The sequence below is a fragment of the Cydia splendana genome, chromosome 20 (assembly GCF_910591565.1).
Source record: "Cydia splendana chromosome 20, ilCydSple1.2, whole genome shotgun sequence".
NCBI classification, from domain to species: domain Eukaryota; kingdom Metazoa; phylum Arthropoda; class Insecta; order Lepidoptera; family Tortricidae; genus Cydia; species Cydia splendana.
In genome coordinates, this window is record NC_085979.1 from 7630868 (window position 1) to 7655192 (window position 24325).

Genomic DNA, 24325 nt, shown 5'->3' on the forward strand with positions numbered 1-24325 from the left:
ATTAATATTGTCTATGGCCACTGATTTTCCTAAACAAAAGACAATACAATATCTATAACCTGTTTGTATTCAGTAACCAGAGACTGTCTGAAGTCTGGAATGAGCCTAAAGCGCACAAAACACGAGTTTTTTATCAGAAATTCAGACATTCAGTGACCATAGAGATTCCGTACAAAAACCATGTGCCATAGACAATATCTGAAATATTCCGTGATCACAGTCTTTCGAACGGGCCGCTTGATGACGGCTGTCTTCGCGACAACGAAACGTGTTTTAGCTGTCACAATTCCCCGCAATTTACGACTTTCGATTTTCACGGTAACAGCCCTGGCTCTGAATTTATTAAAAAAATCAGTTTGTGTATTGTGCCTAGTTGCAAAACTGATAATTCGTTTCTAAACGTATCTACTCGCATCACTTACTCTAAAGCCTTGAGCTTTATTCGACCAAAGCAATCTACTCTAATCTAGTTTTAAATATCTTACTAAAAAAAGTTGCATCTCGAGTTAACTGTCTTGATGTATTTGTGATTATGGATGTAACTTTTGCTGCCATATTAAATGTATTCTCTAATTACTATGTACCTAATTCTTCTATTTTTATATTGTGTTATTTAAGGGACATAATGGTTTCAGATTTTTATGTGCCATTTCGCTGGAAGGACTTGTAACATTTAACCACAAAACTAATTTTAACAAAGCAAAGCAAGGTCCTTTTATGCGTTTTGTTAACGTGTCTAACTTGTATAAAAATGTGATGTAGTTATTGCTTGGAAAGAATAGATGGCGCTGCTAATCAAATCCTTTGTAGGTATATAGTAGCGCCATCTATACGTTCGTAGCGTCAAACTGTTGTTTGATTTACGTTGCAGATGTTTCGCTGTTTGTCTAAAACTGTACAATGGACGCGAAACGCGATAAGTGTTCTTTCCGGCAATGTACAGCTCGCATTTTATTGTCGTAGTTACCTCGTAGTTGGACTAATGGCGATAATGTCGACACTAGCGCCTCTGGTGGCGTGTTTTGGGACTAATCCATGCAGGATTGGGACCTTTTAGGTGCAAACAGAGCAATAGCTCTCTGATCTACACAGCATGTAGAATAAAAAAGCGAAGTTAAACCTTTCTTGTTTTCCCAGCGCAATACAAAAACTAAAATCACAATAGTTCCACTACTCACTGCCAGGGCGCTTGTAGGTCTACTAGCGCCATCTATGTTGTAGTTGTAACAGGCTGGTCCCTGTCTATCCCTCTCTAGGTGTAAGTTACGTAGAGATCAATTTGGAACTACTTTAAGGGATGTAAAATAATCAATAAGATGACGGTGTAATCAATTGAATTGTTAAAATTATTTATGTATTATGGAGAGTTATGTATTACTTGTCCTGATTAAATTATTGCAAAAAGTTTATTGTTTTGCTTTGCTCCGTTTATTTAGGCCATAAGGCAATAATTTCACCAAAGGTTCACCAATTGTTGAATTACTAAAGGTGGGACCAGACGGTTCACTCGAATGAATTATTCACTTGAGTGAATGGTTCATTTTACTTTAATTGCATGTTCACACGGTGCTGGTGCTAAGATTATTCACTTTTTATTTTCTTTCGAAAAGTGCTCGAGTGGAGACCACGGACTAGCAAGCGCAGCGTAGGACGTCCACCCACAAGATGGACAGACGATCTTGTTAAGGTCGCCGGAAGACGCTGGATGCGGGTCGCTTCCAACCGGCACGTATGGAGGTCCAAGGGGGAGGCCTATGTTCAGCAGTGGACGTCTTATGGCTGAGATGATTTTCTTTCACTATGGCGTCGAATGAAGTTGTGCGTCTTGGATTGATTTTTATTTGTGATCATTTAATAAAGATGTTAACAAGCAAAAAGCAAAGAAAACGTCGACGGTGCTGGGTGCGAGCTTCGAATACATTGGGGAAACTAGCCATTGAATATCCTGAATAGTATTGCAATCAATTGCGGATGAATATAAGTAACTTTGAAGAACTTCTACTATTAGTTGCATCAGCGGTGGCAGCATGGTTCCATTTTTATTGTCTGTTACTATGCCCGTCACCAGTGGCGTAGCGCGAACTAATCTAGCCGTGGGCGAAGTCACATCTGCGAGGCCCTTTTCTTTCACTGTGCCCGAAGGTGCCTCGCGCGAGGCCCTCCTTGGGGCGCGAGGGGTGTGTAATGATCCGTATAACAATTTTTGATATATTTTCAAAAGATATAACAACTTTTGATATAATTTCATGGTGTATAATCACTTAAGCGGTATAATGAACTTTTGATATAACAACAAAATAACTATTTTCATGGGGTATAATGCTTAATCGATATAAAAGCTATTCGATATAACGTTTACTGGATATAATGAATATTTGTTATAAGTATTTATGGTATAATGTATTCTAATGTATAAAAATACTATTTCCATTACTTATTCCTAAAAAAAAGTAAAGTAATAAAAAAAGTCGGTTCTGGCGCTTCGCCGGCCGCTACCGCGGCACGCTCGCTTCGCTCGCTCGGCTCGCGCGCTGTATGGTCGCAGTTCTACCTAACACTCCTCCTCGCTTCGCTCGTCGTCGTACCTAACTGAGACCTGCCTTAAGTTCGAATACGTAGGTTGTTAGTAGTAAATATTACAAATTATACCAGTACTACATTATGCCAACTGAGCGTTATAACGAACATAATTATATCACATATACGTTATACGCTGTTAATGTTAGATTAGAAGTTGTTATATTACATGTTCATTATACTTGACGATAGTTAGACTCCCTAAGAATATACCATGTATTGTTATAGCAAAAGTGCATTCTGTCCCTCAATCGTTATATCGACTAAAAATATATCAAAAGTTGTTATATGGACCGTTACGCACCCGGGCGCGAGGCCGTGGGCGACGGCCCACTTCGCCCACGCCTACCTACGCCACTGCCCGTCACTTCCGCACTTACCCACTTGTTAGAACGCGACAGGCATGGTATAGGCATAGGCGATAAAAATATTAAAAATACGACCGTGCTATTTGTGTTCACACCTGTCACTTTGAGTGAAAGTTGAATAATGTAACACGAAAATGAACCATCTGATCCAACCTTAACTACGCTTATGACGATTAACCCTTTAAACGCTTTACGTTATAAACAAAAACGTTACTGACACGCCACTGTCCCGGGCGCGAAATTTAATTTATAAAAATAACTACGCGGTAGACCGGAATCGTATTTCTCCTCCTGATATGGAAACACTTTAGTAATGAGATAACTGTTACTTAACATAACTGCATTACACAGCACTACCTTAAGGTTTTCCATCTGGATGATTCGACTTTGTGTCCACGTAAAACATGCTTTTACAACCCGCGTAGCTTTAGTGACTACACATGTAAAGCTTCTTATTGTTCACCAGGATGTTTAGATTTTATATGTCCAATTAAAACATGTTTCTGCCGAGACGCATAGCTGCAGTATTTACACTTGTAAGGCTTTTCACCAGTGTGTATACGCTCGTGAGCCGGTAAATCTGATTTCCGAGTACATCTAAAGTCACAATAGCTACATTTATGGGGTTTTTCACCCGTATGTTTCGTTTGGTGATAACGCAAGTGATCTTTTTCTCGACACTGATAATCGCAAAAGTCACATTTAAAAGGCATATCATCTGTATGTATCCTCAAGTGACGAGTCAAATGTGACTTATCATGGGTTTGGTAGTCACAATGAGTACATTTATGCAATTTATTTTTCATTCCAGGATGTATACCCTCGTGTCTTTGTAAATGTGATTTACTAGTACACTTGTAATCACATTGACTGCATTGATAAGGTTTTTCACCGCTATGTATCATCTCATGTATTCGTAATTCTGCTTTTCGTCTACATTTAAAGTCACAAGTGCTGCAGTTAAAAGGCTTTTCGCCAGTGTGTATCATCAGATGAATTTGCAACTTTTCTTTTGAACTGCACTGATAAGCACAATTGTTGCACAAAAAAGGTTTTACGTCTGTGTGTCTCCTTTGATGTCGGAGCATTCTTCCTTTAAACGAACTTGTGTAACTGCAGTGATTACAATTAAAAAGGCTTTTTACTGTGTGTATCGTCTGATGTCGGAGTATTCTACTTTTGTACGGAGTGGTGTAACTACAATGATTACAATTTAGAAGTTTTTTTACTTTGCGGCGTTTTAATTTAGCCTTCCACGTCAAATTCTCAACACCATGTTCTTTTTTCTTATGGATTGTGGATCCACAAGAATCACTATTGTTTTTTTCCTGGGTCAGTATTGAATCACATGAAGTTTCGGACAATAAGCGCGTTTCTTGCATGTCTTTCTTTCCGACACACTTATTTTTGAAGCCCTTGTCACATTCTTCGCGAGCGTATGGTTTCTCTCCTCCAGAACTGGCCATGGCGATCTCGAAATGGGGCTGCTCAACGTCTAGATACAAACAAGGCAACATTAGGGTAGGTTGGGGGACATATGCGCTTTTTTTCTTTATCATGGTCGTCCAAGCGTTCAAAATTGAGTGCTATATGATTTTAAGTTCCTAGTGCTAATTTGAATCATCATCATCAGCCTATCATCAACTCTTACCTGTCTCTGACAACTCATCCTTCATCTCATCATCATCATATGGCGGCTCTGACTTGATTAAAAAGGTTTCACCTAAAACAAAATAAAAACATACTGATTGGAGCTGTGTTGTTGGTAAACTGATTGGGGCCAGTAGCACAGAATAAATAATAGTACTAGGTACAGAAGACTCACTCTCTAACAAAACGCGTCTGTTACGATCAGGACAGATATGGCCGCTAGGTGGCGACAGCGCCACGCGCGGCTTATGGCTAGCCACCAAAATTGGTGTTGAACGGATGTACTTGTAGCTACCTGTAGCAAAGCGACCGAATTCGCGGAGTGAGCCATGCCTGCCAGTGGGGAGACACTCCTGACTTCGGGCAAACTCGGCTCCGTTCGGCTCAGCATTGCTCCGAGCATTTATTAGGGTTGACACAACTTGACGTCCCTTTGCGACAGTTTTGTCGCAGATAATGACTTGAATTTTGACAACCCTTAATAGTCGAAAGGGATAGTGCCATAAGTTAGAAAGGCATAGCATGATTAGACCCTGAATCGCTGTCAAAGTTCGGTTTTGTAGGAAGTGTCCTTTCTGTAGTATTCCTTATTCTGTGTTGGAGCTAAAAGGTCATTGGCACCTAGTTTTTTAGGAAAGTTGCCTGTGTAGTAAACCCTTTCACCGACAAAGAAGTCAACAACGTGCGAGACTACAGCCACAGAATAAATAATAGTACTAGGTACAGAAGACACACTCTCTAACAAAACGCGTCTGTTACGATCAGGACAGATATGGCCGCTAGGTGGCGACAGCGCCACGCGCGGCTTATGGCTAGCCATCAAAATTGGTGTGGAACGGATGTACTTTTAGCTACCTGTAGCAAAGCGACGAAATCGCGGAGTGAGCCACGCCACGCCTGCTACAGCCTAATACGTATATCAACCTTCGTTCATTGCGCCAAGGTCATGATCACGCGCCGTACACAATAGGCCTGGCGTTCAGAGGGTTAAGGTTGATTCAAAGTTTAAATCTTTTTCTTTGCAATCAATTAAGAAACCTTCTACTGAATTAGTATTTTATACAATCGTGATATAATAGAGAGTTTTTCAGTCGAGTACCTTGTTTAGACAACAAAGCTTGCTGAGTTGTCTAAGTAAGGTACGAGATTGAAAAGCTTGATTATATCACTATTGTATACAATACTTTATCTACGCATATAAAAATAATACTTTAAACTAGTAGAATCATATTGGGTCCTTACCTATGAAATTGGCGTTTTTGTTCATAGATATAAGTCTGATCCTAGTTTTTTTTTTTTTACAAAAGTACATACACAATTACAATAAAACTACAGTGCACTCAATAAACAACGATTTTACATACAATTAATTGTTATTTTTTATTGTTAAGTGTTCAGAATTAAGCCTTGAAAATAGGTATTTTCATGTGCTGTCGGTTCGAGTATTAAAATTACTTATATTTTTCTAATGGTACCAATTTTCAAGAAATGGAGATATTGAAAACATACCTTAAAGGTGTCAAAAATTACTGGAAAAATTTTGTTTGGTTTGAATTAGCCATCAAAAAAATATCCGCAAAATTAATTGTATGGAAATTCGTGTTTCGTTGAAATTCTCCGAACAAAACGCCAATTTCATAGGTAATGACCTAATATAAAAAAACCAAACCAAAAGCTAAGATACGCGAGCAGCCGCGATATCTTCATACTGGTACGCGCCCCGGCGGGCTGGTCAACGACACCTTCTCAACTCATGAGGCCCTGGTACTTGCCCCGCGCTAAATTCAATTTTTAGACAGTTTTTTTCTCGAATTCGGCCACTGTAGCCTATGGAGACTAACAAGCAACGCTAAGTGGTTTTCGTAGTCTATGGATGTTGCTATATTAAGGGTGTCACATGCGCGTTTCTGACTTATGGAGCAATTGTTTCTACTATACAACCTAAAATATATAATTATTTTGAGCTATGGTTTTGTTTCGTCCTCTTGATCGCGGCGAGCTGTGATTGGTCAATTTCATTATAGTTGACTAAACTGTATCGAAATGAATATTATAGTTGAGTTGGGAGCTCATACATTAAAAATACCCAATATCAGTTTGGTATAAGAAATCTTAATTCAAGAATTACAGTCGACGAGTAGAAAAAATAGCATTTGATTACTTACTTTTTAACTTTTTACATAGGTACATACATAAACTATAAAAGGTCTATAGAAACAAACCAGTTTTGACTTACATATTTATTATAGTAGCAACTTTGGCAAAATTTGTGAAGATAGTGGTTTTTGAAAACAACTTCTAATAATAATACACTCGCGTGCAAAAGTATTGCATCACTTTGCATTTTTTCGTCCGCACCCAATATATTTGTAAACTGGTCAATTTCGCTAAATTATTTGAATGTAATCATGTTCCTTGAAGTTTTAGCTTTACGAAAAGTAAAAAAACATGGAAACCGGCCCAGTATTTTTCAAATTATCGGCATTTTCCCGATTTGTAAGCGGTTTCACGTTATCACGCGCACGAGTTGCGCTACCCTTGACACCTATAAAACGGGGGGTAGAGAAGGGGTTGTTATCAGTTACTTATCAGAAGTCGATCGTTACATATCTCCGCGTATTTTCCCGTAAAAAAGACCTGGAAAAATTAAAAACCACTGAAGCTGAAGTCCGCCAAATCGTCCAGCCCCTGCAAGCGGGGCGTAACCAACGTTCAGTAGCTGCCGAGCTGAATTTAAGCCAATCTGCAGTTTGCAGAGTTTACCAGAGGCTCCAGGGGACTGGATCCTTTACTTCAAGACCAAGAAGCGGCCGCAGAAAGTGTACATCAGAGAGGGACGACCGCTTCTTTGTCACAACATCTCTCCGAGATCGACACCAGACAAGCATTGCCATCCAGCAGCGTCTGCGTGAGGTACGAGGAGTGGCTGCCAGTGAGTGGACAATAAGAAGAAGACTTAAGAAAGCGAACTTGATACCCAGGAGGCCCGCAGCGGGGCCCAGATTACTGGCGCGACACCGTACAGCCTAAAGAGAGTTTGCTGAAAATCACAAGGACTGGACCATTGAGCAATGAACCCCAGTACTCTTCTTGAAAGAGCGCAGAATGTGCTTGAATGGATGTGACCGAAAAGGAAGAGTCTACAGAAGGCCAGAAAAACAGTTCACTCAATGTTACTTCTCCGAAAGGGTCACCTATGGCGGTAGGTCCGTAATGTTCTGGGGCGGCATTTCCTACGACGGGCGGACAGAACTGGTTTTCGTGCCTGGCGAGGGCCGTGACAGTGGATTGACCGCTGCCAAGTACATCACTGATATCCTGGAGGAACATGTTGTTCCTTATGCCGGTATTTTTGATGAGGGGTTCATCTTAATGCAGGATAATGTCCCGTGTCATACCCCTAGGGCCACCGCAGCCTACCTTCTCGAAGTGGGCATCGACACCATGGACTGGCCAGCGATGAGCCCGGACCTTAACCCCATTGAACACGTGTGGGACTACCTAAAAAGGAGGGTTTGGAAGCGGAATCCTGCCCTGGTCAATGTAGAGGAGCTGAAGGGAGCCTTGCTGGAGGAGTGGGACGCTATTCCTCATCATCACATTAAAAAATTAATTAGGTCTATGAAAAACCACTTGGTTTGTGAAAAGAAGGCTGTGGGTGGCAATACCAAGTATCAATTAAATAATAATAATCTATATTGTATTACAAAAATGACTTTTATTCTTAAGTTTCCTGATTTATTTTTGGAGCATTATGCGACTACTTTCAGTTTCTGATGTTTTTTAGTCTTCAGATTCGAAATTTCATTGTATTTACCATTTTTCTAATGCGTTACATTATAAGCTTTCAGTTGATACCAAAATTTTCAGAATCGGGTATAGAATTACAAAGATATTGGGTGCGGACGAAAACATGCAAAGTGATGCAATACTTTTGCACGCGAGTGTATACATGAAACGCGATTTACAACTATCTAATTTATATTACAACTGAAATATTGTATTCTTTTTTTTTCTTTCTTATACATATTGTAGATTGTATCGTACAAGTTTTGTTGAAATAGCTTTTATTTTTGCTACCAGTACTATGTAACCTTTAGCGGAGGAATCGCTGACTCCCGAGTCACAGGCTCTGACCTAGTTCGGGAGACAGAGGCTCGACCTTGGTGAAACTGTCACAAACCTAATTATAAGCTTTCTGTATCTAGCATAATATTGACACTCTGTACTATATTAGGTTTTAAGTGAATAAAGATTATTATTTTATTATTTTTATTTTATATTTTTTTCTACTCGTCGACTGTAATTCTTGAATTAAGATTTCGTATACCAAACTGCATTTGGGTACTTTTAAAGTATGGGTTTCCAACTCAACTATAATATTCATTTCGATACAGTTTAGTCAACTATAATGAAATTGACCAATCACAGCTCGCCGCGGTCACCATAGTCGGAAACAAAACCATAGCTCAAATTAATTATTTATTTTAGGTTGTATTGTAGGAATAATTGCTTCATAAGTCAGAAACGCGCATGTGACACCCTTAATGTAGGGACATCCATAGACTACGAAAACCGCTTAGCGTTACTATAGGCTACGGTGGCTAAAATCGAGAACAAAAAACTGTTTAAAAATTGAATTTAGCAAGGAGCAAGTACGAGGGCCTCATGAGTTACGAGAAGGTGTCTTTGACCAACGCGCCGGGCCGCGAATTTACAAAGCCTATACTGATAAGGTCCAGATGCGAACTGAACTGGATTAGCTTTTGTTTGGACAAAACTTGATCAAACCCTAATCCATTACAGTACAGAAATTTACTGAAATCGTATAGACTTTGTTGGCTAAATTAATATGGTTATTGTTGCTACAAATGCTAGTTTGTTGCGATCTAAACTTGAATAATATTTTAGTAATGACTCCGATTGTATTGTATTAATTACCGTTCGTGCAAATTACTTAAAAATGCCTAATATTTTTTTTTCATTTAAGAACTATATCAGTTGAGATTTCTTATTGGGACATGTTTAATGTGAAATCGTAATACAATTATAAGTCGACTGTATTTTATAATACATTGGTACATAACGAAGTAGATGATTTATTTAAGGACCAAGATTTACTACGGTGTTCTGCCTTTTCTCCAAAAGTTTTATTGTCCGAATTTCACTTGCCAGACAACTTTTCGCAGATGATTTACTTTGGCAACCAACATTCGCCAAATTTTCATCATGACAACGTTTTACTTTATAGAATTATTGTTAAGTAGACTATTACTATGTGTACAACGTTTGGAGTACATTTCTTTGGTCAAATCATTCAACTTGCTAGATATTTATTAATACGATATCGTCTAGTCATTTGACAGAGTTCACTGAGTCAAGATAGGTGCGACGACGAGCGAAGCGAGGAAGAGCGTGTTAGGTGAACTACGACCAAACAGCGAACCGACTTTTTTTTTACATAGAAGGACTTTTCTGGCAACAGTTCATTTTCCTGGGTGTTGCAGTTTTAACCTAACCTAAGCCACTTTTCTGGCAACAGTTTATTTTCTTGAGGGTCGCAGTTCTAACTTAACCTAACCCACATTTTTGGTAACAGTTCGTTTTCTTGGGGGTCGCAGTTCTAACCTTTTTTTTTTTTTTTTTTTTTTTGACGCAGGGGAAATGCATTTATGCATCCACCCCGGGCTGGAGAGGCCCATTGTGGGGGTGGTATGTGGGACTCGCTCCTCCCGTAACTCCCTCTGCTAATCAGAGGGAGGGAAGGAGAATACCCACTAAAACCCCTGCGGCGTTACCCTCTCTGCCGTTATAGGGGAGCATAGTGAGGTCACTAATATTCTACCACGATGCTCCCCCGGCCGCCCCGGCTGTTCACCGGGGGCACCCTCAGATTAGAGGAGGAGGGATTGTGTAACGCTACAACCCCTCCTCGAGCGTGTAGAGCCTTATTTACGGGTCCCCAGCCCGCAGCTCTACTGGGGAATCAAGGCATTGACGAATTGCCGCCGCCTGACTCCCCTCCGTCTTTGTCGTAGCGGATGCGCATCGGCTCTGTCCTCGCGCGCCCGCTCCGCTTCTTCCTTCTTTCTCATTACCTTTTCGCAAAAGTTATGGAACGCCGCCCAGGATCTCTCGCTGACTAGGATTTTTGCTACTATATTGTGCAGCGAGAGATCATCCACGTTCAGGGCCATTTCCAGCTCCCATCTCTCAGGAGCCCAGGTTGGGCATTCCACCATCGTGTGGTAGGCAGTGTCGTCTTCGTACCCGCAGTGGTGACAAACCGGCGAAGGTTCCCTCCTTATTGTGTACAGGTAATGACCGAAGCAGCCGTGTCCAGTCATTACCTGCACTTGTCTGTACGTAAGGGTACCACTTTTTCGGTCTAGCCAGCTGTCAAAAGATGTGAGGAGCGCCGCTATGGTATACGTACCATAGGGCTCGTCCTCCAGCTGGCTTTTCCAACGATCTCTCGCTCTCTTCTTTTCAGCATCAAGCCGAGCCTCCAACTCCCTGGGAGCCAGACGCTCATCGGCGATGCGTAACTCCGTCCGCTGGTTGTACCTCTCGGCCAGGAGTCGGGCGTCAAGCTCCCACGGTATGGTGCCGGCGAGGGCGCAAGCGGCTGCGTGCCCTATGGTCTTGTACCCTCTTATGATGCGTTGCGCAATCACTCTCTGCGGCCTTCGGAGGAGGGCCCTCGTTTTGCTGTTAAGCCTCCCGGCCAATATAGGTGCCCCGTATAGTGCCATGCTGCGAACGACGTTCGCATATAGGCGTCGGCATGGAGCTTGGGGGCCTCCTACATTGGGCAATAGTCTGCTCAGCGCCGAGGCGGCACCAACGAGCCGAGGAACCAGGTTGGTAAAATGTTCCTCGAACTCCCACTTGCTGTCCAAGACTAGGCCCAAGTATTTGATGTGGGCCCTCAGGGGGACCGCCTCACCCCCTACTGGGATCACATCGTTGGGTCCCAGTCTCCAGCCTCTTCTTTTGAAGACCACGGCGTCGGTCTTATTGAGGGACACGGCAAGCCCTAGGAGGTTGATGCGTCCCACCGTGAGTTCGGTTGCGACAGCGGCTCTCCTCAAGGTTTCCTGGAACTGTTTTCCCCTCACAGCCACCATTGTGTCATCGGCATAACAAATGGTGACCATGCGGGGAAGCTGCTCTCCTCGTATTGCCCAGTCAAATCCGATGTTCCAGAGCAGGGGCCCCAGAACCGATCCCTGTGGAACACCACATTCCATCCGTCTTTCAAGGCGTCCGCCTCCCGATTCATAGAGCACAACCCTATCAGTAAGGTAGTGCTCTATGATCGTCCTCAGATAGAGAGGGACGCCGTGGTACCGGAGCGCCTCTTTTATAACTCCGTAGGGGAGAGAGCCAAATGCATTGGCAATGTCTAGAGACACTGCTATGGCTCCCTCCTTTTTCTCTGCTGCCAGATCGCTGAATTTCTTCAACGTGCCTACTGCGTCTATTGTAGACCGCCCCTCGCGGAACCCAAATTGATGGTCACTAATGTTTGGGCCCGTGTCCTCCAGATGCTTAGTGATACGCCTTGCTATGATGCGCTCCAGCATCTTTCCAGTTTCATCTAGGAGGACGATGGGGCGGTATCCTGAAGGAGAGTCAGCTGGACGACCCTCCTTTCGCAGCAGGCACAGCCTACCCTCCTTCCAGCAACGAGGGAAAATTCCCTCTTTGAGGCAGTCATCGAATAGCCCGCGGAGTCGGACTCCAAGGTGTTTCAATGCCAGGGAGAGGACTCTCCCTGACACACCATCCGGCCCAGGAGCCTTTTTGCCGGCTCTCATTCTGAAGACTGCTCCCATGATTTCCACGTCCGAGATTAAAGGGACATCAGGAAGGTCCTCCGGTTGTTCCACTGGGAGAGCCATGACGGGAGGCGTAAAGTCCGGTGCCACCGGGAAGAGGCCCTCAACAACTCTTCTTAGTAGTTCCGGCTCTAAGGAATCCATGGGTGGAGCATGTTTCATTTTGTTCCTCACAATTTTATAGGGTCGCCCCCATGGGTCCCTGTCTAAGGTTCTCAGGAATTCCTCTCGGGCCTCATCCTTCCGTTTGGCTATGGCCGTTCTCAATGCCCCTTTTGCAGCTACTAGGGCCTCCCGGAGTATCTGTTCCTCTGCCGCTGTGTGTTGTCGGCGCCTGCACCTTATGAATTTACGGCGTGCAGCATTGGCGGTTACTCTGAGGGCCGCAATTTCCTCCGACCACCAGTAGACCTGTTTTTTGCCAGTTGGTTTCTTTGCCCTCGACATGCCAGCATCGCACACCGTGGTGAGCGAGGTACGGAAGCAGGCTGCCCGTTCTTCAACCCCGAGGTCTACTGGCGGGGGAGCGCACCAAGCCTGTATCAATGCAGCCTCCTCAATCATCTCTTTATCTAGGCTAGCCAAGGACCACCTAGGGAAGCGGCCATTGGGACGACGCCTACCCGCTGTATGCGGTAGACCCTGTGGTGGAGCCGCTGGAGATGGAGAAATCCTCATCCTGATGTAGACGTGATCGGAGAGGGTCTCCACATTCTCTAGTACACGCCAGTCCTCAATTCGATTGGCGATAACAGGGGTTGCAAGAGTGACGTCCACAATGGACCCTCCCTGGTGTCGCACACATGTGTAAGCGTGACCTTGGTTTGAAACCACAAGCCCCATCGCTAGCACCCAATCCCTAAGGGTTTCGCCCCTCACGTCTGTAACAGGGGAACCCCAGGCTGCGCTTTTAGCATTGAGATCTCCCATTACGAGTACCGGGGTTGGTGCTAACCTCCTTATCAGCCCCCCCAGATCGTCTAAGTAACCCTCGAATTGCCATAGTGGCCTATTGGGGGAAAAATAAGTGCCGATTATTATAATATTTCCCCATTTGGCTGCCGCAATTCCTGGACCTTTATGAACGGCGATCAGGGGAGGATAGTCCCCGATAGCCGGTACCATTATGGCCACTTTCCGATCAGTTGCTCCTACCCAGTTGGGCTGAGGAGGAACACAATATGGTTCCGCTGCCACAGCCGCGCCAATGCCCCACTCTGCTATTACCTGCATAAGCAGGTCTTGGGCACGGGCGCAGTTGTTCAAGTTGGTCTGTAGGAGTTCGTAAGGGCGTGGCAACATTACACATCCATGTCTTGTCCCTCGTCAGCCCCATGGGCGGATCTCTGATCAGGCCCCTGGGGCCGGATGGGGTCTTGTCTACCCTTAGTCGGTGGGGGGCAGCACGCTTGGCCTCCCATGTAGTGTCCGGCTGGTTTTTTGGCCTGATGACATACCGCGCAGAATGGCGCCTCGGTACAGCCGGACGCCTTATGTCCCGGCTTGCTGCACCGGAAGCACGTGTTGCCTCTGTCTATTTGTGAGGGGCAAGTAGCGCGAGTGTGTCCCGTCCCCATGCACTTATAACAGCGGAACGGTGCTGGATCTAGGATCTGTACTTGTGCACTCGACCAACCCACAAGCAAACGCCCTCCCTCTACTATCTTTTTGGCGGCTGTCACCGGGCATTTAATGAGGGTCGATCCTGCCCCATTCAATCCGGTACGGATTGCACCGACCTTCACTTCGTCAAGTCTACAACCACCCTTCGCTGTTATTGCCTCGGCTACTGCCTCCGTGGTTGCAGATTCCATGAGTCCTGATATCCTCAAGCCAGCCATTTTAGTTGGCCGGTACACCCTCGCGTCGTCGCCAATAAGGCCCTCCAATTTCTCGCACAGGATATCGGCCGCCCTGCCATTGTCGGTACCAGAAACCTCGATGATACGCGCCCCATCGGCCGTTTTTCTAACTTTGACGTGGTCTATCCCCACCTCGGCTAGACCAAACGAGGTCGTCACCTTGGTTAGGATTCCCGCATATGTAGCCTCAGATTCTGGTTTGAGAGCCACTACTATGCCCGCCGTTGATGGAGCCACCAGTTTACGTGGCTTCGGCTTTGGTTTAACAGCCGGTTGGCCTGCTGCAGCTGTTGGTTTTTTAGCTTTCCTCTTTGCCTTACGGCCTACTACTTCCGTCCACGTCGGAGCAGCAGTCGTCGGTGATGGGGGCGGCACCGTCTGAGGGACCCTCTTCGCTCGGGGAGCGGGGGTGGGTTTTGTCGACCTTTCCGCAGGAAGGGGAGGTACCACCCGAGGTACTACCTGCTTGGTAGCCGCTTGTTTCTTCCGCGGCAATTTGGTCCCTGGTGCAGCTCTGGCAGGGGGCATTAGCGTTGACCCCGACGATGCTACAGATTTATCTGCCGTTTTCCTGGGCCTTGCGGCAGGAACAGGGGCAGGGGCAGGCAACGGGGTCCAGGGATCATCCGGCAAATCAACCACGGGGGCTGTTGGAGAATCCGTCGCATCGGCAGCCTCAGATGCCTTTCTTCGGTCCGCCGCCAGTGGCGGGCGGACGATCGGCGCCGGAGGGAGGCGGCTCTTTATGTCGTCTAAGCGGGCATTAACCATATCCCCAATCGACTTGAATAGACTCGCCTCTAGCTCCTCCCTAAACCCAGACAAGGCATCCGTTACCGACCCTAGAATCTGGTTAGGCCTTGCACTGTCTGCTGGAGTATCCTTCTTATTCCGTTCGGAGAAGGCCTTTCTAAGCGCTTTCATCTCAGTCGTGGCATGAGCTAGCTCTTCCTTCAGTCTTTTGTTATTCGCCCGAAGGACATGGACCTCTTCATTTTCCTCTCTTGAGTCCATGTTATCCATGGCCGTTACTATCTCGCGGCACGCCTTGTTAATGCGGCCGCGGATTGTTCCTTTTAAATTCATACATTTGCTGATTTCTGCCAGCACCCTCTTGGCTGCCTTGCGGGCCACATCCGCCTCGTCTCCGTCAGCAGCCGGAGACTGAGGGCCTTCCGGCACCAGGCTGTACTCCATTTCCAGCTCCTCATCAGATATGACCTGTTCGGATGTTTGGTCCTTCATCCAGCAGGAGGCTGGCCCGCGAGATTGGGACGCATTTCCGGTATCTTTTTCAGCAGTATCCATTTCGAGCCTTCTTTTCAACAAAGTTTTGGTCTTGGCGATTCCCACGTATGCCCCAAGGGGCTTGGCCTTGGAAATACCCGTGCACGCTCCGCGAGTCTTGCCCTTTCCGTTTTTCCCGCCTCTACGTGCTGTATTGACTTTTGGCAAGGTCCCCAGCCACGTATCCTCATCCGATCCAGTATGGTACCGTTTTTGGGCCAGCTGTTTTTCCCCCGATTTCTCGCCAGCCTTATCTATAAAGATAACTTCTGGAAGGTCGTCGGAGTCCGTCGCATCAGACAGTCGGCGCATCCTCTCTGACCGTTCAGTCCTGATTTCCCTCTGACTGTCAGCCATATTTGATTTGGTCCCTGATCCCTCTCCTTTTTCGTATGGGCTCCGATCCCTGCTATTTGCATTTAAGTCCATCGCTTCGTCTGGACGTAGCGACACTCGGCAGCCCCGCAGCCGTAGCTGTGCTGGCGTCGTGTTAAGTTCTGAAACGACGCCGTCCCTCTCATTTTCGGTGCCAGAAGCACCCACCATATCTTCAAGATTTGTTGTTTTTGTGTTGTTTTTATTTAGATTATCCATTCAATTCCCACGAGTAGGGGAGACTAAATTTCCACAGGGGCAGAGATCCCCGTACCCAAGCTGTGGCCCTATATACTCTGTGAGGTCGGGCGGTGTCACAGGTTGGCCACTAATGGCTGATGCACACCCCAGCCGCTCTAAAGAGAGCACCCCCGCACGGTGAACCGCCATGCGAGGGATTGTGGTTTTTTATTGAGGTTATCTCCTCTTGACCCGGCCGACCAAGGCAAGGCCCTCGGTCCCATCAAAGGCTGCTAGACATGACAACAACACCTTATCATTTGGGATAACGAGTTTGGGACGGTGGCCGGAGCCTGTCCACCCGGTTTCTACACTGAAAGCCTGCAAACCCGTCCTGCTCTTGATAGTGTCGCTCACTCTTCGCCTACCCGGTATGGGTAGCCCTGTCCGGTATAGCCTAGGAGATCACAGAGACACTCCAAGAACACCCTCCCCCCCCCCGGGCTAAACCCCGGGTGTCGGGTTATTGGCAGCACCGGTAAGCAATCCCACGCAGGAGATCACTTACCGTTGCCCCCAGGGCGCACCAGCCATAAACCATTCCCTTGACTGCAAATCCGCAAGGATTAACAGAAATTGGAATGGCCCAGACCCTCGTTCTAACCTAACCTAACCCACTTTTCCAGCAGCATTTCGTTTTCTTGGAGGTTGCAGATCAAACTAACCTAAACTACTTTTTTGGCAATTTACATGAATACTAGGTGAAAAGTAATTTGGTAAAAAAATAATTGTTGAAATCAATATTCAGTGAACTTTAGTGTCGTACAAATAATACTCGATGAATAATATTGAATAATGACGGCGAGACTCCGCTCGACTAGGTATTGTGAGAGCATTAATGTTTAAATATATCGCGACAAAATCAAAATCATTTGAGTAAATGAGTATTATTAAAATTTAGATATCACATTCAAACGTGCCTGAACTTACTAAACTCGACTAGGTTTTGGCGTGAATAATATTTGAAAATATGTATGCAAAAAGCTAATCCATTTCAGTGACTACTTTTTACCGAAACGGTATAGATATTGTCAAGTAATATGCATAAACAAAAGCTCACCTATTAAAATCTGAGTCGTGACTGAAATAGTATAGCTTTTGTAAATTCGCCGCCGGGCCGCGGCCGGGGAGCGTACGAGTATGAAGGTATCGCGGCTGCTCGCGTAATTATCATAGCTGTATACTTATGGTTTGTTTAACCTATATGATTCTACTAGTTTAAAGTATTATTTATGTTGACTCGTAGAAAAAGTATTGTATACAATAGTGATATAATCATAATCATGCTTTTCAATCTCGTACCTTACTTAGGCAACGAAGCTTCTCTATTATATCACGATTGTATAAAATACTAATCTGCTGTTATAATAATCAATTACATAGATAATGTACCTTGTAGCAACTGTATAAAAACCTTGTAGTTCACTTTATGTTTCTATCCTAAATATTTTAAAAGTACTTACTTAACACATCAAAAGCAGAGTCATTACCGACACCATCATCAGAGATCTCCCACTTAATCATAGGCTCCACTAGACTAGACCCTGAAAAAAAAAAGGAGTTCATTACAATGGGGTTGGCAACTGTCAAAGGTTTGCCTAGATGGCGCCATCATAGCTTGCCCCTTTTTCTATGAGATTTGGCTTAAAGAGCTGGCATCCAGGGTATTAAAAAAACAAAAATTTGACACAATTCTAGGGATTGACGGGGCAAGCTATGATGGCGCCATCTGCTAAAAACTTCCACCGGCCAACCCCATTTAAAAAATATAACTACGCGTGTTTGAGTAGACCTTTTTACCGCTAACGTTTAGATGAAATATTTTAAATGTTTTTATTTGTGTAGTTAAATGTATAATTTAAAATTATAGAATGTATTATTTATTAAGTTCATGTTGATTTTATACAAATAAAACTGCAAATTATAGCAAACATTGTTTTTTGTTTTTTTTTATAGGCGTAGTGGCAGAGTGTCATTACGAACCATAAAGCAAATACTGCCTCTAATTTTTTTTAATGGATGAATGCCACGATGCTGTGTCACTAATATCTGTGAAATGAAAATTAAAAAAGAGGACTTTGCCGGCCTAGGCCTGCAAGATGTGTATGAAATTCTATTAACGACCTTTTGTCCTAGCCGCACCTGAAACGTCATACTTCGCAGCCTATTATAAGGAACATAACATCAATATTTCATTGCATGTTTAAGAAAAAAACATTATTTTTTAATTTTCTCATTAACCCCCCAAAAGTGGCCTCCATGTTTAAAATTCATTTGTTTACGTAAGATGTCCGTCTTTGGGTCATGAATTTACATATGTGTACCAAATTTCAATTTAATTGGTCCAGTACTTTTGGAGAAAATGGGCTGTGACAGACAGACAGACAGACGCACGAGTGATCCTATAAGGGTTCCGTACCTCAAAAGGAAAAAACGGAACCCTTATAGGATCACTCGTGCGTCTGTCTGTCTGTTTGTCTGTTGTTCCGTTTTATCCTTTTGAGGTACAGAACCCTAATAAGTAACTGACGATTTCATATAGCTGTTTTTATCTAGTTAGTATTATGAATCCAAAAAGCAGCATTGCAAAGTTGTGCTTATACTTTCTGGAACACCCAATATGGATGAATCTGGTCTTCAACAGAAGAACCTGATGTCACAATCCTCAGCATTGAGGGAATGCATGAGGAAAAAGTTAACTTTAATACATTCATTGCCACCCAGCCAAACAAGAAATTCGCGCCGGGCCACAACAATTTCGTCATATAAATCAGTAGTACCATGATGCCGACTATCGGGTTGTCCGGCCTGGGAACTAAATCATAATCTGATAGTCGGGTTTTCGGCACTGAAAGTGTTGACTTAACTTGAAGCTAACCTTCAACCAGCAGCGCTGCCTGCAGCTCAGTCTGGCTGCGTTGCACTTGCAGCTTGAAGTCACTCGCGTCCCGCAGGCGGCTCACACATATCAAGCAAATCCCTCGCGAGACATTTGCATCCCGTGTTAACTATAAGTTTGAAAGGTTAAAAAGTATGCTGAGTGATCAGTTGCCAACATTTACTTATAAAATTGAATACATGTAGCTGATCAAAGCCGGGTATTCATTAGGCAAGTTTTGTTAATAAACACTGTTTAATGACTGTTTATAAACAGTGTTGCACAATGTTTCATCACCTCTGTAAACATGTTTATACATGTTTTACAAGGATGATGAAATATTGTTGCATAAACATGTTGCTGTGTTCCCCACTCTAGGTGGAGAACAAGACGAAACATTCAGTTTATATATGTTTATAAACAGATGTCATTGAGTGTGGACGTGTGTGACGCAAGTTTAGAAACATGGAAATAGTACTACCTCCTCGGGCGACATCCTAGCAACAACTAAACTAGTGTGGACTGCTAAGTTTCAGAAACAGTGTTTACGGTAAACTTGTTGCAAAACATGGTGATCAAATTCATAAACAGTTTATTAACAAATGTTGCCTAATGAATACCCAGCTTTAGGCTCACAATCTTACCTGTAGTACTAATTGAAGTATAAATATCAGTTTGTTAATTTCCAATTAAAACCATATGAAATTCAACTACTTCTTCGGGCTTCTACTTAATTTTATGCCGTTTTAGAGTTGCTTGAGCTATACCTACATATTCGACTATACTACAAATAAAATAAATAAACAAATAAATAAAATATACTTACATGGACATCGAAGCACTCTTTGAGCATGTCGGCATATATCTCCTTTGTGCCGAGATGTGTGTACGGCGTCGCCAGGTCCCTGTCCGGAGGACACTGCAAGCAGCAGCGACATGCATTTACCACGTCCATTGCGGCTCAAGCTAAGTGGCCTCAACTGAAACTAATATTTTAGACTTGCATATACCGATATTACGTTAAACATTATAGGTACAAATAAAACATGAATGTAGATTTCATCGAATCGGAAGAGTAAACAGGTAAACACTGAGCAACGTAATATTCTGATGGCATGCACCAAGTGTCAAGTCCATAACAGGATGGATTGACAGTGACAGTTAAATGAGGTGTGTTTCGATATCAAATTTATCCATATAATTTTAACTAATCAAGATTAATAAACCAATAGACCATTTTTAGATTATAAATGGTCAAGCAAATCTTGTCAGTAGAAAAAGGCGCGTAATTCAAATTTTCTATGGGACGATATCCTTTCGCGCCTACATTTTTCAAATTTGCCGCCTTTTTCTACTGACAAGATCTGCTTGACCCAGTATAGTAGTGCATTGCGACGATAATTTATAATGTTTTATACTTTTTCTACGCTAACTAAGTACACTAAAATAATTTCCGTATCAGAAATTATTGAACATTTCTCTAAATATTATAATACAATCTTCAGGTTTTTGAACGTATATGTCATTTCGTTAAAAAAATAATTGGTCTCCGAGGGCCTACCGCAAACCACGTTCAACATGTTGCCTCTCTGTCGCACTTGTAAATTCGTACGAAAGTGTGACAGGGAGGCAACACATCGAACGTGGTTCGCGGTAGGACCTATGTCTCGATCGCCTGCTTGGTTCTTGTTTTGTGTTTTGGTTTCATTTCGAATATCCAATTATAACTATTCTCTTTGTTTTTCTCTCCTGGTTGTATTGAATAAACACGACACAGTCATAATTTTGGTGAAGTGTGGCCACAGTGATGGAAGTGATGAACGCATGTCGCTGCTGCCTGCGATGCCCTCCGGACAAGGACCTGGCGACGTCGTACACACATCTCGGCAAAACAGAGATATATTCCCACATGCTCAAGGAGTGCTTTGATCTACATGTAAATGCAACTTGGTTTATTACTTGTAGCAGGATGTAATTCAATAAAAAACGATATAATATAAAGTTCATATAAGATACGTACCACCGAAAGCATCTCCCGTGATGCTCACTGCTCCATATATTATGTACAATGCTAAATGTGTCCGGGTGACATGATACTTATTTGATGAGAATTGAATATGGTTTGCTTTTCAGCCTAAGTGCTAATTTTATCTTTTTTCGGTCAATTATGGCTAATGTACACATTTTAACTAACCATACATTTGAGTTGCTCAACTTGAAACTCGCATAGCACTCTACCCTCTCAGGAAATATTTATTTCTTTTTATCTGATTTTGAAGTTAAGTTACTCATTTATAATTCATACTATTAGAGTCAATCTTTAACCTTCCTTTTAGCTATCAGTTGATGGAGATGTCTCACGTGGTATCTGCTTGACATGTGTGGGCCGCCTGCGAGACGCTTATGTGACTTCAAGCTGCAAGTGCAGCGCAGCCAGGCCGAGCTGGAGGGAGCACTACTTGCCAAAGGTTAGCATATCCACCCACACATCAAGACTTGCCAAGGCAAATGCATTTTTGAAATAAAGACTGAAAAAGTAATGTAATATGAAACCTCTGAGCGGCTACTGTACTGTACCTACTGTTTTTTGAAAAATTATGTTATATTTGTTTGTTTAGTACCTAAAAACATACATTTCAATTCTTTAAACTAGTCTTGGTCCCAATTGGTTAGAATACGAATAATCTTCATTCTTTATTTTCCTTTTTTCTTTCGCTTGTTTGAAACATCTTTTTTTTTTGGGTTTTGCTTTATATATTTTAAAATTCTAAGCTTGTTTTATTAATATTTTGTCTTGTTCAGTGGAGCCCATGATTAAGATTGAGGTGGCTGATGAGAGGACGGGTGATGAGTCTGTGTTCGTCATGTTATGTAAGTACATAATTATTCCTCATTCATACAATACACGGCAGAAACACTATGTTCAAAATAATTACCCTCTAAGGCCCAGCTACAATTAGAACCTGTCGCGTAGAAAATAGTGTTCGTTCCAATTTAAAAGGATTTAAATTCCATTGAACTGAACATGTACCTACTATAATAATTATATCGCGGTAGACCCGTTTGTGTAATTAAATATGTGTACAAAACGCGAGAGTTTAAAGTGTTATATGTACCTACTATATCTAGGACCATGATCCTAAGGTTACAATATTAACAATTAATGAAGACGTAATAAAACTAAAAAACATTAAAGTATCCTGCTGAACCGCAATGGAGACCCAACACTTATAAACTGTATCTTTAGGTATTTTAAATAAAAGTAAACAAAATCTACCCTCAAATGGCTCGTTAAAGGCTGGAGTCCACTAGACTCGCCGAGGCGAATCGAATCGAATCGCAATAATTCGCCTCCTATATTTTCTATGCAACTGCGTCCATTGACGCTGGACGATCCAATGGACGCAGTTGCATATAAAATATAGGAGGCGAATTATTGCGATTCGATTCGATTCGCCTCGGCGAGTCTAGTGGACTCCAGCCTTTAACGAGCCATTTGAGGGTAGATTTTGTTTACTTTTATTTAAAATACCTAAAGATACAGAGTATAGTCCACGATGCTGTCACCTGACACTGAGAATCTCGTGTACATGTCTTGTGTTTATATAACATCTTTGCTTCAGATGAAGTGACTGCAGAGAGGGCAGAGATGGCTGGTGATGATGAGCCAGATAATGTTTTACGTGAGTTTACTTGTTTAACAATTTGCTAGATCTAAGGCAAAGGCCATTGACGTAGATATCTAAGGACTGGCCTTACGGGCAATAAGAATGAGGCATGAATGGGGCCAGTACAGCGGTGTGACACCACTACAACGCGATGCTACTTTACCGCCCTAGGGGATTAACCCCTGGAGCGCCCCAGAATTACCGTAGTATGGAACTCCTATACTAGTTACCAGCACACGTGTCTGTTTAGGGCGCTCCACGGGTTAAGGACAATACATGCCTATGTCAAAAGTTTAAAACGTTGTACAGTGCGAAAAGGTAATTTCCTCGAGTTCCTGCTTTTCGCACTTGTATCGTAAAGTACTATACCTTTTTCAGATGAAGACCCTCTGGTTAAGTCTGAGACGCCTAATGATCCGAGTGCCGACGACTCGTCACAGTCGGGTGAGTACTTACAGTGCATTATTGTAAATATAAATACAAAAGCGACTAATCGGTCTTTGGCGTTGAACCTGCGGTGCGGATATATCGGTCATTGGCGTCCAAAAGGTTAATATTAACTTGAGGCAGTCCAAGGGGCGTTGCACCGACCACAACAGCGGACCTTAGAGCATTTAGTAACTGGAGACGCCTTAGCTGTCATTTTCTGTACAAAACAGTGCCGATTTTTGCGGGGGAGGGGCACGTCAAATGTATGGTTATTTGTACGTAAGGTACAAATAGCCATGTCAAAACGTCGGTCGATACAAATGTTTTCACAATTGTGTAATGTTTTCGGCAGAGGGGTAAGCTCTTAAAGGCGACTCCGGTTATTAAGTGCTCTAAGCAACGGACTGATCAACGTCACACAGGAGTAAACTATGAAACTTCCCATACAATACAATTTAGAATACCTAGTCTATTCTCATTTTTGTGACTTCTATTGATGTCAGTGATGTGATTTTAGTTACCTGTTGTAAACTTATGCTAACATGAAGGTTTCATAAACATGGTAGCGTCATTCAAAGCTTTTTTCACATTCTAGCCGTCGCGACTTCTTCCAGTGGAGAGAAACTATACACCTGTGAAGAATGCAACAAGGACTTCAACAATGAACCAACAATTAAGTGATACTTCTAGTTCCACAAATATTATATTGAACAAGAAAGGCGAACAGATCACAGAATTAAAGTGTACTCAATGTGATTATACAACAATTTCCAAGAGAAATTTTAATAGACATAAAAACTATCACTTTGATGAGGATCAATTAAATTGCAAACAGTGCGATTATGTTGCTCGTTATAAAGGCCACCTGCGTCTACATCAGGTGATACATTCTAGATCATCCTATACGTGCGAATGCGGCTTTAAATGTAGATGGGAATCAGAGTTACGACGTCACAAATGGGTACACACGGGGGAAAAACCATACAGTTGCAAATACTGTGATTACAAATGCCGTCAGATGACAAATTTGCGTACGCATGAGAGGGTACATACGACTGGCAAGCCTTTTAAATGCGATCGTAGTGATTGCGAGTACGCGTCTCGATATAAACAGGCTTTAGTAAGACATTATAAGACGAAACATAGG

The 24325-nt window shown here is 43.2% G+C and overlaps 1 protein-coding gene across 1 annotated transcript; it reads right to left on the reverse strand.

Moving 5' to 3' along the window:
• Positions 1–3300: 3300 nt before the first annotated feature.
• Positions 3301–18888, reverse strand: LOC134800632 (zinc finger protein OZF-like). The gene is made up of 4 exons (XM_063773117.1): positions 18864–18888; positions 17667–17747; positions 4597–4668; positions 3301–4440 (listed from the first exon to the last, which is right to left on the reverse strand). The coding sequence occupies exons 1-4, from the start codon at positions 18886–18888 to the stop codon at positions 3398–3400; spliced, it is 1221 nt and encodes a 406-aa protein (XP_063629187.1). The 3' UTR covers positions 3301–3397.
• Positions 18889–24325: the final 5437 nt, after the last annotated feature.